Source organism: Meles meles, chromosome 15 (genome assembly GCF_922984935.1).
Source record: "Meles meles chromosome 15, mMelMel3.1 paternal haplotype, whole genome shotgun sequence".
NCBI classification, from domain to species: Eukaryota; Metazoa; Chordata; class Mammalia; order Carnivora; family Mustelidae; genus Meles; species Meles meles.
The window spans coordinates 30,955,918-30,975,838 of NC_060080.1; the positions used below are offsets into that span (position 1 = coordinate 30,955,918).

Consider the following 19,921-nt stretch of genomic DNA (forward strand, 5'->3'; position numbering starts at 1 on the left):
ACAGGGTCAAACAGCTATAATTAAACACTGTGAAATACTATAAAAGTTCATATACTGTAAGATAATTATCTGGAAAATTAATTCTGGAACATAATAAATGAGTAAGTTCGTCAGGTATCAAGGCCCCTATACTTTAGCCCACATACCCTTTACTCAAAGAACCCCACAGAAAAAATTCCTTTGTTTCAGATAAGCTTAGATACATAGTCCAAAACAGATAACAAAACTCACATTACGAGTAAAGATGTTTAAGGTAAGCTCAATGAGGGATGAAGCAATTTGTGAAAAGCAGATTTAAGGTGGAAAAAAAAAAAATGGACACCTAATGTGAAGATCAGCCTTAAACTTCAAACTATCTCTATTGATTATTATTCCACAAAACTCCCATCCCCAGTAGGTTACCAATCTTATCAATTATAAAATTCTCTTGGACTCTTCTTCACCTTTCAGTATCTTAAGGCCCCCTCAGCTCTGTATTGATGACAAAGCTGCCTCATGGCACAACTCCATTCACATTATGTACTTAGGAATTATGCTTCTGTAGGGACCCTTCACAGGATTAGAGGAATAATGGTACCCCCTAAATAAACACATTTTGGATGCTCTAAATAGGTCTTCCTGTACCTCCATGCTATGCTCTCCAACCCATTCCCCCAAAGTCACTTATTTTCTCAACAAGAAATAGAATCATGCTACTGTCCTAAAAAGTCATCTTTGGGGGTGCCTAGATGGCTCAGTCAGTTAAGCACCTGACTCTTGGTTTCAGTTCAGGTCCTGATCTCATGCACGGTGACATCAGCGCTGAATCAGGCTCTGCACTCAGCAGGTAGTCTGCTTGAAGATTCTCTCCCTCTGCCCCTCCACCCCACTTTCTCAAATAAATAAAATCTTTTAAAAAAAAAAGTCATCTGCAGTTCCCCCATTTACCTATAGAACCACTGAGAGATCTGTTGCGTACAATCCACCTTCAATTTACTTTTCCAACTTCTGCTCCTATATACCCTATAGTCCACTAACACACAACACAAATTTCTACCATACCAAAATGACCACTATTCCAAATATGTTATGTTGTTTAGCATATCTATACCTTTGTTCCAGCTGTTCTCTGCCTGGCCTAAGCCAGCACTCAAGAAACTCCAACTCTTCTGAACTCCTAAAAAATACTGCTGACATTACAGGTGGTTATCTTTACAACATGGCATTGCGCTGCATTTCTTGTGTTAAGTCTTAAGGGCACACACTATAAATTCCAACTCTGTTTACTGAATAGCTCCTACCAAAGTGTCCCACACCATTTTTGGCTCTCACATGTGGCTTCTCATTCCCTACTCAACAAATTGATTACTTTTAAAAGGTCCAACCTATATGCGTAACTTAAAAGAATCCACCCTTTAGATAAATCGATTTTTTACTCTACATTTCACTTACCTGTCTTATTTCTCTATCTCCTCTGTGAGAATATAAGTTCCATAAGGAAGGAAGTTTTGCCTGTTTCTCCCCCCTCAAAACACAGAACAGTATACCCAGGACATAGAATAATGCCTGGCTATAGTAGGCACTCAAAATATTTGTTCAACAAATGAACACGTAAAAAAATTTTAATTACTAAGCTTAATAGTGTGTTTCCTTTGGAGCATGGGTAAGAGATATGGAAGAAATATATCCCTTTTATTATTCCTAAAAACAATTACACAGACAGCAAATATCAATTTTAAAAAGCAGACTGACCTAAATCACAGGCTAACACGTTTGTTAATTTTACCCTCTCAAAAACTTTAAAAAGAATTGATGTCTCAAAAAAAAAAAAAAATTCTATTGACTATGTATCATCTTTTCTTAGTTTACCCTGTAATAGAATGTTTAAAAACTAATAAACTGATTAGTCAATAAAAAGATGAAAGAGGAGCGCCTTGGTGGCTCAGTCAGTTGGGCCTCCGACTCCTGGTTTCAGCTCAGGTCATAATCTCATGGGTCATGAGATCTAGCCCCAAGTCAGGCTCCTGAGGGGAACCTGCTTAAGATCCTCTCCCTCTGCCCCTCCCCCCAACTAGTATGTATTCTCTTTCTAAAATAAATAAATCTTTTTAAAGAAAAAAAAAAAGAATGACAGGTTTAAAACTTGAAGTTAAGAAGTCTATCACTGTATCATCAAGAATACTGGTAACTTCCATAAAATACATTTATACATTCACTCAGCAAGTACTCACTCAATGTCTACCACATGCCAGCTACTGTTCCAGGTTCTAGGACTACAGCACAGCACAAGAACATACATTCCTGCCCTCCAGGAGCATTCCAGTGAATTCTAGAAGCAGCCGCACTGAAATAGATACTGTCTGTCATAAGGTACTAAAAATAAATCTAAGAACTGAAAAACAGTAAACTGGTGCCATTTACTACTGTGGAGACCAAAAAAAGGGAAAAAAGCCTCAAAATTCAAAATTCCAAAAATAATCTTAGTCCTCCAGCAAAATAAAAGTTCTTTAAGAATGAATCTTAATGGTAAAAGGTAATCTGAAAACACCTTAACTTTAAATATAGTCCAATACTATAGTGAATAAACGTAAGCTCTTGTCGAAAGACTTACCAATGTAATGCAATTGTCAACAATAAAGAACCCCCACCTACTCTAAATAATAAACAAATTTTTATTTTACCATAGGAAAGGTAACATTCCCTAGCAACAAAGTAAAACAACAGCTAGGTAAACTTTTAAACGCAAGAACTGGTAGTCCAGCCAGGTCTGCATGTGTCAGAATACATACAACTCCCCGTTTGCAGACCCACACACTCCAATAGATGGGCTGGAAGAATAAAGGCCATGATAACTTATCATAGCTGTGAGGAAAAATGCCAAAAGGGATGAAATTAAAGATTTAAGTAACACTACAATAAAAGAAGAAATCCTTCTTAGTTGAGAGACATTCTTCACAAATGCACCATGGATGAAAATCTTAATCTTGTAAATCTACCTAATTTAGGAGGTAGGTTATAAACAATCAACACCCAAGTTGTGGATACAATATACACATTCTGACCACCAAGCATCATTTACTATTTCCGTTATCCATGTGTAAGAATACCCTGCAAGTCCTAGAACAAATTAAGAATCATTAGAGTCTTAGAACAGTTTAAAATTGTCTAACATCTTACCTAAGCCCATGTCCAACTCCTCCTCTCTTCTGAGGCTAGACAAATAGGTAACATAATGACTGACCCAAGTCACAAGCTCAGATAAAGGACAACTCTATCAACTTAGGTACACACTCAACAAGAATTAAAATTAAAAATCTACAGTTAAAAAGATATTGTTAACTTTGAAGACATTATGCTAAGTGAAATAAGCCAGCCACAAAATAACAATACCTTGTGATTCTACTTATATGAAGTACCTAGAGTAGTGAAACTCAGGAAGACAGAGGAGAATGGTGGTTACCAGGTGCTGAGGGGGAGGGGGAAAATGGGAGTTTCATGGGTACAGTTTCCATTTGGGAAGGTGAAAATGTTCTGGAGACATTAAAAGAAAGGAAAGCTACGGACCCATGTATCTCATGAACATAGAAGGAAAAACATTCAACAAAATTAAATTAAATTAGCAGATTAAATCCAACAACATGTATTAAAACATTATATACCACAGCTAAATGGGATTTAGTCCAGGGATACAAGAACTGACTCAATATTCAAAAAATTAATAACAAATCATATCAAGCCAAGATAAATCACATAATCCTATCAACAGACACACAGAAAAAACACCTGAAAAAACCCACCATCCATCTGGTTTTTATTAAAAAAAACAGAACATAACTAAACCTCCCAACAGACTAGGAATAGAAAGGAAGTTCCTGAACTCGGTTAAAAAAAAAAAAAAAGGCAAAAAATCCTACAGCTAAAATCAAAGGTAACGGTGAGAAACCTCAATGCTTCCTCCTTAAAGATTAAGAAAACAGGGCGCCTGGGTGGCTCAGTCAGTTAAGCGACTGCCTTCAGCTCAGGTCATGATCCCGGAGTTCTGGGATCGAGTCCCACATCGGGCTCCCAACTCCATGGGGAGTCTGCTTCTCCCTCTCACCTTCTCCTCGCTCTTTCTCAAATAAATACATAAAATCTTAAAAAAAAGAGGTACTTAGACTGGGAAGGAAGAAGTAAAACTATCTCTACTTACAGATGACATGATCTGGTATATAGAGAACTGGTATATAGAAAACTTTAAAGAGTACACTAAAAAACTACTGGAACTAATGAAGGAATTGAGCAAGGTTGCAGGGCACAAGATCAATACACAAAAATCAATTGTACTTCTGTAGCTTGCAATGAATGATCTGAAAAAGATTATGAAAACAATTCCATATACCATAATAGCATTAAAAAAGGAATAAATTTAACAAAAGTAAAACATACTATGTGAACCATATAACAAAAGTAAAACATAGGTGCAAACCATAAAACACTTCTGATAGAAATTAAGGAAAATCTAAATAAATGGAAAAACACTGTAAAAGCAAGTAAATACATAATAAATAGACACTGTATGTTTATGAATTGGAACACTTTATATTAAGACGGCAATACTCGATCTGATCTTACATAGTCAACCCAATTACCAACAGAATTCCAGCTAACCTCCCATAGAAAATGACAGGTTAAGTCTAAAATTCATATGGAATTGCAAGGGACTTAGAATAGATCACCTTCCTTTATTATTTTTTTAGAACAGACAATCTTTAAAAAAAACAAAATAAGAGGACTCTCACTTCTTTATTTGAAAACTTACTAAAAGACCAAAAGTAATCAAGACAGTCTGGTCCTGGCATTAAGAACAGATACATAGACCAATGAAATAAAACTGAGAGTCCAGAAATAAATTCACATGTCTATTATCAACTAATTTTCAACAAAAAGTGCCAAGACATTCAATGGAATAAAGAATAGACTTTCTAATAAATGGTGCTAAGACAAATGGATGGGTACATACAAAATAACTGAAGCTAGATCCTTACCTATTTCTATTATTATTATTATTATATACTCATATATAATAATTAGTGAAAGGTTATATTAATATTCATATAATCATAGCATTAGTTATAACCCAAAAGGTGAAGACCCTTATGTCCATTAACTGATAAAATGGATAAATAAAATCTATGTCTATACAATCAAATATTATTCAGTCTTAAAAAGGAATGAAGCACGATAATGCTACGACATAAACGAACCTTTGAAACATTACGCTGGGGGCAAATGGGTGGCTCAGTTGGTTAAGCATTTGCCTTGGGCTCTGTCATGATCTCAGGGTCCTGGGATCAAGTCCAGTGTCAGGCTCCCTGCTCAGTGGAGAGTCTGCTTCTCCCTTTCCTTCTGCCCCTCAATTCCCATTCATCCTCTCTCTTAAATAAATCTTTAAAAAAAAAAAAATTATGCTAAGTGAAAGAATTCAGTTACCAAAAGACCATATATGGGATGATTCCAGTTATGTGTATGTCCAGAATAGGCAAATGTATAGAGACAGAAAACAAACTGATAGTTCCTTAGGGCCAGAAATTTGGGGGTGGGGAAGGAGAAGTTATCGTTAAAGGGTACAGGGCTTCATTTTTCTCATTCTGAGGTGATAAAAATGTTCAAAAAATTGATTGTGACAATAGTTGTACAACTCTAACATACTAGAAACCACGAAACTGTGTAGTTTAAGTGCATGTATTATATGGTATGTGAATTATATCTCAATAAATCTGTTAAAAGAAAAACCAAAAATCAAATACACTTAGTATACAAGCTTAACAAAGACTCCCTGTCATACAAAATCCATCAAAATACTACAGAAGTCTAGGAGGAAAAGGAAATGTCCACTGGAGGTGCTGCTCTATTTCCATGTACTAGTGCAGTATGTCATAAATCCTATGGCTGGAACATTTTCTTAAAAGATTGTATTTTTAAATAATCTCTATACCCAACATGGGACTCAAACTTTCAACCTCAAGATCAAAGAATCTCATGCTCTACTCAGCCAGCCACGTAACCCTAATCTTGCTTTTTTAAAATTTATTTTATTTATTTTTTTTTAAAGATTTCTTTCCTTAAGAGAGAGATCAAGTGTACACAAGCACAGGAGGGAAAAGAGAAAGAAAGAGAAAATCCTCAAGCAGATGCTCCACTGAGCACAGAGAACAACACTGGGCTCAATCCCCCATGACCCCCAGCCAAAATCAAGAGAAGCCGTTTAACCAACAGAACCATTCGGGTGCCCCTAAACTTGCTTTCTGATGAAAGGATTATGGTGAACATTACTGAAGTGTCTCTACAAAATGCATCCTACTGGTTACTTAAAAATATGTGTAAGAAAATAATGTTTCACAGTCAGAACAAAACACTGCCTAAGTTCAACACAAAATTGTTTGGGAAAATGAAGGAAAGAAGCAAAGAGTTAATGACTTCTAAAAAGTATTCTTAAAAAGTATTCTTCAAGGGCACCTGGGTGGCTCAGTGAGTTAACCCTCTGCCTTCGGCTCAGGACACGATCTCAGGGTCCTGGGATCAAGCCCCGCATCAGTGTCTCTGCTCAGCGGGGAGCCTGCTTTCCCCTCTATCTCTGCCTGTTGCTCTGCCTACTTGTGATCTCTGTCAAATTTTTTTAAAAAAAGTATTCCTCAAAAACAGTTAATATTAATATAAAAGGAACTTAAATTACACAAGACTGTTTAACTCCCTAAATATCTTAAAGCTGTATTTGAGTAATCAGTATTTACATTAACAGTCTATTATTTAAGATATCCTTCAATAAGTGACCTAAATGAAATCAAGCACTTTAGAAATAGTAAACTTTAACTTAAAAGGAGCATAAACTTCGGAATGGAAAAAGACCTGTTGGAACAAATAATTTATGTTCTCTCAAGCCCAAATATATTATGATATAGGTACCCTAATTTTGATGATAATACACACAACAGGCAGTACATACGTTCAGGGCTTAAAGTTAGAGAGGTGTTTTCAAAGACTACAAATGACAGCACATTTTTCAGGGAACAGATTCAGGAATGCAACCAAGAAAGTCTCTCCCAAAACACTGCTATAAGTACTTTGAACAATATATTGTAGACTCCTCCATCTCCTCTGCTTCTGATTCCTCTAGCTTTGGCAACATTTGGTGAAGTTTTTCGAACTGAAATTACTCATACTAATTTTAAACCTGCATATGAGAGAACAGAAGATTAGTTTCAACCCAGAAATAAAAATCTAGGAGGATAAAAAAGTCAGTGTGCTAATGAAAAAAAAAAATAGTTCAGAGATCACATAACCTCTATAACCAACCTGTCAGCTTATATTCAGGGATAAAAATAAGCCCACCAATGTTTATCTTCCTTTTTGAAATTCTGATCAAATTTTGCTGGCTTCTTGCATACACTGTTTCACTTGCATTAAGTGAAATACGCAAAAGCTTATGCAGTTCAAGTAATAATTAAATGAATAGGCTAAATTTCTGCATTAAATGTGGCAACAGTTTTATAAGCAAGAACCTACATAGAGTAAGATGATGGCTTAAAACTTAGAAAATGCATACCTATCAGAACAGCTAAAATTAAGAAGCCTGACAATACTGTTCATCAGATGTATAAAGAATGTAAATCTCTTACATTGCTCATGGAAGTACAAATTGGTAAAGCCAATTTGGAAAAAAAAAACTGTCCCTACTACAGTTAAATGGGCATTATGGACTTAGCATTTCTACTCCTGGGAATATATCCAATAGAAGCAAGCATTTATGCTGCCAAGACTTGTACAACGAAGTTCATGGTAGCTTTATTCATAACAGAAAAAATTATAAATAATCCATATGTCTACCAAAAGGAGTGAATTGTGGTATCTTCATCCAATGAAATGAAACACCACTTAGCAATAACAAACAACAATTACTGATGCATTAATAACATGGAAAAATCTCTTGGATTCAATATTGAATGAATGAAACTAGACACAAGAGTGCATACTTTATGATTACATTTATGCGAAGTTCAAGAGTCAACAAAACTAATCTACGGTGATGTAAGTCAAGATGATGGTCGGACTCTCAATATTAAAGATAGTAATACCTGGCAGGGGAAAGCAGACACCATTCTAGAAGGCTGGTAGTGTTCTCTTTCTTGATCCAAATGGCAGTGGTTACATAACTATAGGTACATAAAAATTCACTGGCTATACTAAGGTTTGTGCACTCTATTGTATGTAAGTTACATCACACACACACAAAAAAATAACCCTAGGAAGAAATTTTTTTTAAATTTTTTTTTTTTTGAAGATTTTATTTGACAGAGAGAAAGAGACAGTGAGAGAGGGAATACAAGCCAGGGGGAGTGGGAGAGAGAGAAGCCCCTTCCCGCAGAGCAGGGAGTCTGGCGCAGGGCTCAATCCCAGGACCCTGGAATCATGACCTGAGCCAAAGGCAGCCACTTAATGACTGAGCCACCCAGGTGCCCCTCTAAATACACTTCCTTCTTAGAAAAGAACATGAAACAAACCAAATTTTTCTCCATGCATTCACACATCTCCCACAAGTCTCACATCTCAGACATTGTTAGCCTTAGGAAAAAAAGATGAAATCAAGTTCAACATCTGATATGGCCAAGTTAGAGATATTTGTGCTTTTGGCAAATTATATGCAGTAGCCCATATGATCCTTAAAGGTATTTCTTATTACTGATCTCTGGAAGCCATTCGGGGAACAACTCTTTAAATCATAAAAAATAAAAAACCACATATAGTTTCCCTTAAAATGCCTTTGGTAATTATGCTATAAATGGAGTCAAAACTCTACTCATTAAGCACAGATACCAGTGGGGAGCAAAACAAGTTAGCATGCATGCACTTCTGTCAGTCTGTCTCAACTACTGAAGTAAACACTGAAAAGAACTGTTATAAAAGAACAGTTCAGTGTAAGTATGGAAAGGGACCCAACATGATTTTATATAGTGGTTTTAAGAATAAAGACTTTGGAATCAAACGGCCTGGTCTGGATCTTACCCTTGCCAGGTATGTCCTTTGTGACTCGTTTCTACAACCATGAAGCTGAAATACTAAAAGACCACATAGGGTTAATGTGAATACTGAGTGAGACAGTACCTATTAAATACTCAGTAATCAGAATACCTATAATTCAGTAATGATTCAAAAACTGTTATCTTAAAAGATAATCTATACTTCCTCATGGAAGAATACATCATCTATGAGCTGCTCTTACCAAAAAGTCAAACCTGAGTCTGATCAAGTCCTCAGCTTTAACACTCATAGGACAAAGGAACACGTAAAGTATACCAATGGAATAAAAATCAGCAAATCCAGACTAGGGAAACTCTGTAAGACCAACAACCAGTTTCTTCAACAAATTAACTGCCAAGAATAAAGAGATGGAGGGAAGCCTAAAAAGAGTTTAAAAATGCTTTAAAGGCCACCAATCACGATGTGGATCTCATTCGGTTCAATCTTGACTCAAAACAAACTGTTAAAAATTTTAAAATTAAAACATCTGAGTCAACTGGAAAGCAGATCCCTTATATTACCTAACAAGGAATTTGCTTTTATGTATGATATTACTGTAATGTCCAAAGACCCCTTATCTTTAAAGAGATATATACTGAAATATTGACAAATAAAATTATGTATCTGGACATACTTCAAAACAACACATAAGGTACAGAATGAGTTGGGGTTTAGATAAAATGAGATTGAGTTGATAACGTAAATACATGAGCACTCATTACACTATTATCTACTTTTACATGTGTTAAAAATTCTTCATAATGTTTCTTAAAAAATAGAGAATGATATAAAACTGCAAGCAACCCTATACAGAATTAAGATTCTATCCAGAAGAGTTTTCAGTAGCAGCTGTCCCCATTGCTTAATGTTTAATATGTCCCAAGTATTAAGTTTTATAGACATAATTTAATTCTAAATTAAGTCTTGACCTTCCTAAACTGATTCCTGAAACTGAAATTACTTTTGCATGATAACTTTTGATCAGAAGTAACAAAACACAAACTCTTACAGGATGACTAATTCATGTAAAGTTCAAAAACAGGCAAAACCAGTCTGTGGTATGACAGTTCAGAATAGCAGTTACCTTTTGGGGTAGATATGAGCTGGGGGGTAAATATTAAATGGAAGGGATATAACAAGGTGGAGGGTAAGGTTCATATCCTCATCTGGGTAGTGGTAATATGGGAGTATATATATAGATAGATAGATAGATAGATAGATGGATAGATAGATATAGATATGTAAAATTTCAGCAAGCTATACACTTTTATAATCTGGGTACTTCCCTGTATATAAATTATACTTCAGGAAAAAAAAGAAAAAACATTTACCTGAACTATTCCCCCAACAACCAAATCAGCATTAGAAAGGCAAAGGCATAAAATACTTGAGAGTATATACATTTAATTAGCAAGGAGAAGTCATCCTCTCTCCCACCGTTACCACCTATTCTGTCTCTCATTACAGATTTTCATCTTCTCTTGTGTAACTCCCTACTTCTATAAACGAAATCATGGTTTTTTAAATACTGACATACTAGGGGAGCCTAGGTGGCTCAGTGGGTTAAGCCTCTGCCTTCGGGTCGGGTCATGATCGCGGGGGCCTGGGGTTGAGCCCCGAGTGGGCTCTCTGCTCAGCAGGGCCGGCCGCCTGCCTCTCTGCCTACTTGTGATCTATCAAATAAATAAAATTTTTTAAATAAATAAATACTGACATACTAGACCTAATAGTTCTCACATAAATTTTTATAATTATTTCATTTGTAGTTTGAGAATGACTTTTACAAGCGATAAACATTCGACTTACAAATTATTAGGTTCACCAACAATAACTTAATTTCTGTGGTATTCCTCATATATGACATTCCTTATATGTTCAAAATGTTTCCCACATTATGAATTCAAGAATTAGCAATTTTAGTAACCCTCTCATATCTTGTATTTCATGGTATAAGTTTAACTATAGTAATTGCTCAACTCCAATATACGAGGTGATTTTATTCTAGAAAAATGTTTAGTTCGCCTCTTAAGCTTACAAAAGAAGACTAACTTCTTTCCTCCTATACTTTTGATAATGTATTTTCAATATACAAGTGGCAACTCAAAAAAACGAACCAAAAAAAAAAAAAAAAAAAAAAACACCTGTGTAAGAAGCTATTTACTTCGTAAGAACGAGACCTAAAAATCAGAATTTCCCTATAATTTGGAAATGTTTGGTAAACACCTCAGAATATTCTTAGTTTTAATAACTTAAATACTGAAGTTTTCATTTTTGTCCAACAGAAACGAGCCCATATTTAAACCTGTATTATTACTTTATTAACTACTCAAAATGAAAACAGTCATCTATTTCTAAATCACAAAGTAAAATATTTATATTTAGCTCCTTTAGTGAACTGCACCCTTACCATAAATTGACTCAGGTCAATAAAGAGGACATACAAAGTCAGTATAAGCCACTACTCATCTCCTACCTTCTTCAGCTGGCATTCCACCTTTGCAGGCAGATATGGTTCATGAAATAAATTCAAAACTAACCATTGTGACTTCTCCTTCTATACTTTCATTCTCAGAGGAAAAGCATGACCCACCACTGAATCAGTGTAAGTAGAGGCATGCTATCCCAAAAATCAGACAATGTTTGATGTCATTTTTAATTAACAGAGTATTATTATTTATACCAGAAATTCTATATGGAAACCTTATCAATGAAAATTAGTAACAACATTTCAGCTTAAAGGCCACTAACTAGGTATATAACCTCACTCAGGTCCTCATAACCTTCCTGTGGCTCCAGTGTCTCCCCTGGAAAAGGGAAAGCATTATTTCAGAGACTGCAAAAACATGACACTGTGTGGGCTGCTACTCCCCCTCTGAACAACCACTACTAATAGATCAGAGATGGATTCAGAAATGGCACCTGAGGTGAAATTTATCTGTCACTGCTAGGCAAGTGATCTACGCTTTCTTCCCCTTTGAACATTTGTCTGTGACCCACTTGGAATTAAATACATTTGCACTAAACAGATCAGACATATATACACACACAATATACACAAGCTAATTTAAGGAGTTAGAACCTCAATTATCATCTTTAAATGGACACTCTTTAAAAAAGAGTATGTCACTATTTATTCATTTTTCTATTTCAGATGTAAAACTGTGAGAAATAATCAAGTCTAAATGGATGAATTACTGAATCTTTCTCAATCTGCTAAACATACACAACAGTGTTATTTAATTTGAACTACATTCTTGATACTGAGGCATACCTGACCGTGTCTGAAGCAAATACTATGACAACGGAAAATCAACTAGGAATGTTTACCCTGTTACTTACCTTAGGGCAGATACACACCCAGTTACAGACTGATACAGAACTCTTAAAGGTGAGCACCCTGACATGTGTTTAGACAATTACATAATTCTGTCAAAGTGTTATTTCTAGCATCTTCATGTAGTTTCTGAATGTCAAACGCCCCCTGTAAGAAATTTCTTCCTCCTAAGTACTCCATTCCAAATTTCTAATTCCTCCTTCTTTGTCTCTATCAAATTCTCACCCCCTCAACCCAACTCTTAACTGTTAGAAGAACACTCCGTTTAAGTGAAATTATTTTTTGCTTTTATTCTCAAGGGAGAAAGCCAAAATCAGGGAGGGAGAGGGAAATAACAGTTGTTTAGTACCATTAAAAAGTGAAAAATCTGTGGAGAAAGGGAGAGTCATTGGTCAAAACAGAAAATAAATGCTTACTATGGGCCAATTAATGTGTTAGGTGAGGAAGATGTAGTAATTAAGGTAAGACTCCCTCCTGGCAGACATTAAACTGGCCAGGAAAAACAAGTAACTAAAGCAGTATCAATGAAACAAATAACTTGTGCCATGAAAGCTGGATATAAGATAGTCTTAAAAATCAGAGAAGGCCTCAGGGCACCTGCTGGCTTAGTCATAGAACATGCAACTCTTGATCTCAGGGTTGTGAGTACAAGCCCCATGTTGGGCATAGAGTTTACTTTAAAAAAAAAAAAAAAAAATCAGGGAAGGCTTGCTATACAAAGCTTAGCCACGGATACACCAACATTTGAGAAATAACATGAAACACTTGAGCAACTGCAAAAACTATAGTATACCTGACAGAGCTCAGACATCATGAAAAGCTCTGGAAGCCACACTAAGGAACTGGACTTTATTTCAAAATGTAATAGTGACTAAAGCTGACTTATTTGAAGAGCACAGGTGTACTTTTACAAAAATTTCTATCAGCCTACTTCACACATTGTTGGAAAGGTGATCAAGAAGGGGAAGATGTGAAGAAATAACAAAAAGGGAGAAATGAGCAGTACATCAGAGACTTTGGGGTATACTTAAGACACTGCAGGTTGGAGCGACAATGTCTCTACAGCAGATGCTCCATCATATGCATCATCGTGTACTATAGCAAAAAGCAATTACGGAGATGAGAAGAATCAAAACTCAAACAAACTTAGATTACTGTCTTAATGAGAAGTCTTAGCAAGAACTGGATTTTTGTAAAATTAAAGACACAGCTCTCACTGTTTTTTGTCTATTATTTTTAAACAAGGTTGGTTGTTTTTAACTGGGTTCAATTTAAAAGACACTATTCACCTTGTTATACATATATCTAAGCATGAAGTCCAGTAGAAATGATTTCCCTTTACGAAAAGCTCCTGCCACGGATACCACTACTATGTTAAGATCTCGTATGTGCTCCTGTAGCAATATCTGCTCCAAAGCTTCTTCATCGAGCTCAAAGTTATGGTCATCTTCATGAGCAAGAACAATCTGCACTGGACATGGTTTCTTCATAACCTCATCAGAGTTTACTAGGTCATCATCTTCATAATTCTCACCTAGAATTAAAACAAGAGAAAGCGGTTACTTGAATTCCTACAGTACAAACTTCTCCTAAAGCATCAAAACTAAACAAAATTTCAAATAACTTCCCCCTTATTCCAGATCATCTAAAAATAGTTACAAAATGTGATGGTCAAGTCATACTGGATTTCTCATTCCCTCTATAATAGGATCAAGAATATTGATAAGAGGGGGGGCCTGGGTGGCTCAGTGTGTTAAACCTCTGCCTTCAGCTCAGGTTATGATCTCAAGGTCCTGGGATCAAGCCCCGCATTGGGCTCTCTGCTCAGCCGGGAGCCTGCTTCCCGCTCTCTCTCTGCCTACTTGTGATCTCTCTCTTTCTCTCTGCCAAATAAATAAAATCTTTTAAAAAAAGAATATTGCTAAGATTTCCCACTATATATACAGATAAGCAGCAATACTGAATACAGCCTCTATTAAGTCTTTTTTTTTTCTACTATTAAGTCTTAACAGCTAAATGTGAACGGTAGCTATTTCTGGAGCACGCACTATTCCATAAACAACTTCTGCTACTGTATGCACACAGAAACTGGATCTGTGATCTGTGTAAAGGGAGGCTGGGGGATCGATTTTACCCGATAACTCAGAACCCAATTTTCCCTGTGGGTACCACTTGGAAATTACTCTAAATTACAAAGATTAAAACAGGAAATGTAATATTGTTTGCTGTGAAACTTAAATGGCTAAGCTAAGGTCCTAAGAAGTTTCTAAAACTCACACATCTGGTAAAGCTAACAAGTCCCTAAGAGTAATATAATAGCACACTTCCCTTATTAAAGCAAAGTCCAGGATTAGTATTTTAATGGAAAACACAAAAAGAACAGTCAGTGAGGTACAGAGTTCTATCCTACAGTTTCAACAGCTTCTGGGCTCTTTTTCACCAGAGACCACAGCTACCACTTCAAAAATCACATAACTCCCCAAAACAGCTATATAAACTCTTCCTTTGTTTACCTAGGACACTAAAGGAAGGTAACCTTTGCAGAAGAACTTTACTCAATAGTAATAACTATAAAACATGAAACAGCAGAGACAAGTTCCTCAAGTGTAGGTTTCTGCTCTTTTAAAAACAAAACAAACAAAAACACCTAATAGCTGGCTTCAGAGTCTATACCCATTTGTCTGGCTTTCTTCCCTATCAATGGCCTGATCCCACACAGTAACAACTTACTCCTGGGGGACCTTATTTATTACCCTTTCCCACATCAACGTTTTTTAGAAGACTCTCCCCTTGAACCCGTCTACTAAATGCCCCTTTCCAATCTATGGAGACATACAGTATCTATTGTGTTCAATGCAATGACAGTCCCTTCTCTTCCAGGAAACAGTCTACTGGGGAGTGGAACATTATTAGCCCACAATCCAAGAACACCTTATCCAACTAACCACTATTCTTAAAGATTATTTATCTACATTAATGGACTTTTTTTCTCCTTACAGAAAGAAATACCTAGCTTACTTGATTTGCAAAAGCTAAGAGCCTTTACTTCCATGTCACAAAGCCCCTTTCCCTGTACAAAGCAAAAGTAGCAACACTATTTCAAAATGTGCTACGAACAGTGATGATATAAAGCACAAGCGATTTCAAAGGAGAATCTTTGAAAGAAAAAGCAATCAATATTTAATTAAAGGGGATACTATCACTTCCAGTTTCAATGGCACACAAATATAGAGCAGTGCCTAACTGGCCTCCCTTTTGCCCCCTCTTCTAATCCAGTCTAAATTCCACAAAGTAGCAACTAAACAATACAGGTAAATATGAGTGTGATTAAATTATTCTCCTTAAAATCACTGTTACAGAGGATTAACAACCAAAATCTTACACATGTCTTATAAAATCCTATACTCACTGCCAAATCTCTCCTGCCTCATTTGGTGCTACTCTCACCTCTGTAAGCTAAAATAGACACACTAGCCTTTTTTCAGATCCTTATGCTATTAAAGCTCTTTCTAGACTCGTATTTCACTCATGATATTCCTTTGTCTAGAATATTTTTTTCCACATCACTGCCCTAATCAATTCATGCTTATTCTTTAGGTCTCAGTTTAAACATCATTTCCTCAGGAATATCTTTCCTGAGGCTCCTAACCAAGTTTAGTTCTCCTATACTCCCCCAATCTTTATCCACTCATCATTTGAATATTTATATACGTACTTATTTATTATATGTTTCCCCCTCTAGACTATCAATCCTCTGTTCAAACCTTCAATTAGCTTCCCACTACAACTAGAAAATAGAGAGAAAAAACAAAACAAACTCTAAGTTCCTTACCATCACCTCCACAGTCCTGTGTGAGCTGGCTCCTACGTCTAGTCCTTTAGCTGTTCCTTGAACCAGCCAAACCTGTTTACCACCTTAGAATCTTTGTTTGTTTCCCCCTGTCTAGAAGGCTCTGTCCCTAGAAATTCAGGGGGCTTAATTCTCCATCATCGAGGTCTCAGCTCAAGTATTACACCTTTTTTTTAAGACTTTATTTATTTATTTGACAGAGAGAGAGGTCACAAGCAGGCAGAGAGAGAGAGAGGGAAACAGGCTCCCTGCTGAGGAGAGAGCCCAATGCAGGGCTCTATCCTAGGACCCTGAGATCATGACCTGAGCTGAAGGCAGAGACTTAACCCACTGAGCCACCTAGGCACCCTCAAGTATTATCTCTTAAATGTGGTCTTCCTTGACTACTCAGTCTAAATTAGACCCCTCCACATCACTTTAACAAAACAGGGGGTTCCCCCACCCAGTCCTTCTCAGTATCTAAAATAACCCTTTTTTATTTGTTTACATGTGTACCTTATATCTCTCCCTCCATAAAATATATGTACCACAAAAGTAAGGATCCCAAGCACCCTGCTGACCACTCTGTCTCCCAGCACCCAGAACAGTGCTTGGCACCTAGCAGGTGCTTAATAAATACTTCTTGATTGGATGAAATTTACACATTTTACTCAGGAGTTTTATACCTGCCCCTATGTATTTTATGGGCAAATGTGACAATCACATAACTAGTTTGGGAAAATACTTCCGGCAACTCAAAAGTAGTATATTTATTACAAAATTACAATTAGAAGTATGAAGTTCTGCCAAGTAATACACTAATTTTAAAAAACCTAAAATGAATAAAGTATGCTAAAATATCATCATGATCCAATTTGGATTGCAGATTTTATTAAAAATGAACAAACAGGGGCGCCTGAGTGGCTCAGTGGGTTAAAGCCTCTGCCTTTGGCTCAGGTCGTGGTCTCGGGGTTGTGGGATAGAGCCCCACATCGGGCTCTCTGCTCAGCGGGGAGCCTGCTTCCCTTCCTCTCTCTCTGCCTGCCTCTCATCTCTGTCTGTCAAAGAAATAAAATCTTTAAAAAAAAAAAAGAACAAACAGTCCTGTTCCTACTATAAAAGCATTAGTCTCTGAAAAATAAAACAGACAAACCACTTGGAAGGAAATTTTTATTAACTTGAAATTTCACCTGGATTAGTTGACTATAGTTACCATGTAGCCAGTTTTGATTAGCATGGATAAAGATAGGTACCTAAGATATACAGGCAGCAGATGTCTACACATCGTCACCATTTCTAGTCTACAGACTTCTGAAGTGAAGTGCCGCACACACATTTCAAAGGTATGATGAAGCACAATGACATGGTTCACTAAGTTTACTCCCCCATCATGATTTCTCTACCAAATTTGTACTAACCACAGATAAAGTATACTTCATTCATCACTGATACAAGCAACTGAATAATTGTAATATACATTTCATTAGACTACTTGTAAACCTTAATAATACAGTGATTACCTAAATTGGAAATCTTTTTAAATTTACCATTACTCTGAGATTTTAAACTGAAGTTAAATGTTATGCAGAGAATAGTGATTTTAATTCTATTTCCGTTTTTTAGTGTCAAAAAATGACTGAAGGTGACTTTAGACCTGCAATAAATTTTCCTGATTCACTGCTCCAAGTCAGTTCTTCCCCCACTCCAACTCCCAAATGGATCTTTCAAGGTCAAAGCTGAAAGATACCTACCTAGAGAAAATCAGTTGTTCCTCAAATATTTCCCCATGCCCTAATGCTAGCATACTTAACGTATATGTCACAAGGCTTACAAAAAGGCATTTACCTTAGTAAAGAAGATCAGTAGTTGTCACTGGTTGAGGGGGAAGGAGACATGACCAGGTGGAGCATGAGGATTTTTAGGGCAGTTAAACTATTCTCTCTAATGCTATAGACATATGGCATTATACATTTGTCAAAACCCACAGAATATGCAACCCCAATAGTGAAACCTAATGTGAACTGGGCTTTGAGTAATAATGAGGAGCCAATGAAGATTCATAAATTGTAACAAATGTACCACTTTGGTCTGGAGCAGGAAGGCTGTTGATGTGTGGGGACTAGGGAACATGCATACTGTCTGTATTTTCCACTCAGTTTTGCTGCGAACCTAAAACTGCTCTAAAAAAGGAAATCTACAAAAAAAGACACTTGTCTTTTTGATCGCTCTTTAAACATACTTTATCTTAAATCTGCCAAATTCATACATTCAGCATATACTCCAATGGCAAAATTTACACTTCAGGACTGACCTAGATCCATCTGCCAGCTTCCAACATAATTATAAGCTAAGGCAATAAAAAGATGCTACAAATCTGCATTACAATAAAATGTTACTAATGTTAGATTATTTCAACCCCAAACTAAACTTGTAGAAAGAGAACCAAGTAAAGGGTAATTCACTTTTCAAATGAAATGAAATGCAACGAAAAGTATATTTTTAAGTTATTATTCACATTCCAACTAAAAATGTAAAACAATCTGCATGGAAAGTAGCATGGTTCAGTCTACTCACTATTTACAAAAATTAGTTTGACAAAAGCATTTTTGTGTCTGGTACTTGGCCCTCAATATTTATACTCTATAACCAAATAAAAACAGTATCTAAGTATTCAGAAGTTTATTCTAGCACATATTTTTAAAAGCCTTAAAGAGGTTATACCATAGCAAACCTATTTGTAGGAATTTTATAAGAAAATAAAAGATGCTAACAAAGATGAACAAGTTTGTTGAGCAGCATTATTTGTGGCAGTGAAAACTAATGTTGAGGGGACGCCTGGGTGGCTCACTGGGTTGAGGACTCTGCCTTCAGCTCAGGTCACGATCCCAGGGTTCTGGGATCGAATCCCACGTCAGGCTCTCCGCTCTGCAGGGAGTCTGCTTCCTCATCCTCCCCCCCCCCCCCCCCCCGCCTCTCTGCCTACTTGTGATCTCTGTCAAATAAATAAATAAAATCTTTAAAAAAAAACAAACTAATGTTGAGTGTGGAACTCCACTGGAAATAGACCAATCAGTTCTTTTAAACCACGTGGACATATTAGATGGCTTAAAACACATCCACACACTTAGGATATTAAGGATATTTAAGACATCAGTATAAAATAAGTGGGAAAAAGGCAGATCACAAACTGTTACAACTCACCCCCAATTCTGTTTTGCTTTGTTTTTAAAAACATTAAGTACCTTACAGAGAAAAAAACAAAAACAAAAACAAAATAACACTTGGGACTTTCTCTTCCAGTCATTAGAGTAACTGTTGGCCCTCTGCCACAAACTGTAAAACTAAGCAAAATATATGAGGATCTTTTTTCAAGGATGGACAATAATCATAGGAGAGTAACCCTTGATAGAACAAAACTCACAAGGTGAGCCCCGTGATCACCACGCCCATCTCTCACTTATCCTCCCACTCTCCCCAGAAGCAATTTCCTAAACATAGCATGGGGAACCATAGCACAGTATCTGAGTTCAGTACTGCTAAAGCAGTTGGAACCTGTTACACACAAAAGAGAAAAAAAGAAGCTGTGCAGAGGTACAGCCCAGAAGATTCACAGGTACAGAGGAACACAACACTATGCAAAGCTTACCAGAAAGCTGCTACTACAGGGTTGAAAGATGAACAGAGACACCAAAAATGTACAGTACTGGGATACTTTGGCATTC

At 36.4% G+C, this 19,921-nt stretch overlaps 1 protein-coding gene across 4 annotated transcripts in view; it reads right to left on the reverse strand.

Annotated features, from left to right (window-relative positions):
- Positions 1-19,921, reverse strand: part of ATL2 (atlastin GTPase 2) — a 58,019-nt gene that overhangs the window by 18,088 nt on the left and 20,010 nt on the right. For 2 of the 4 annotated variants that reach the window (XM_045979192.1, XM_045979191.1), the window contains exon 2: positions 13,660-13,904. The exons of 1 other annotated variant lie outside the window; for it this stretch is intronic. In XM_045979192.1, the coding sequence (XP_045835148.1) occupies positions 13,660-13,904 (245 nt within the window). Of the gene's footprint in view, positions 1-5,225; positions 5,356-13,659; positions 13,905-19,921 lie in introns of those variants that run through there. One more of the 4 variants, XM_045979194.1, reaches the window with a different exon arrangement.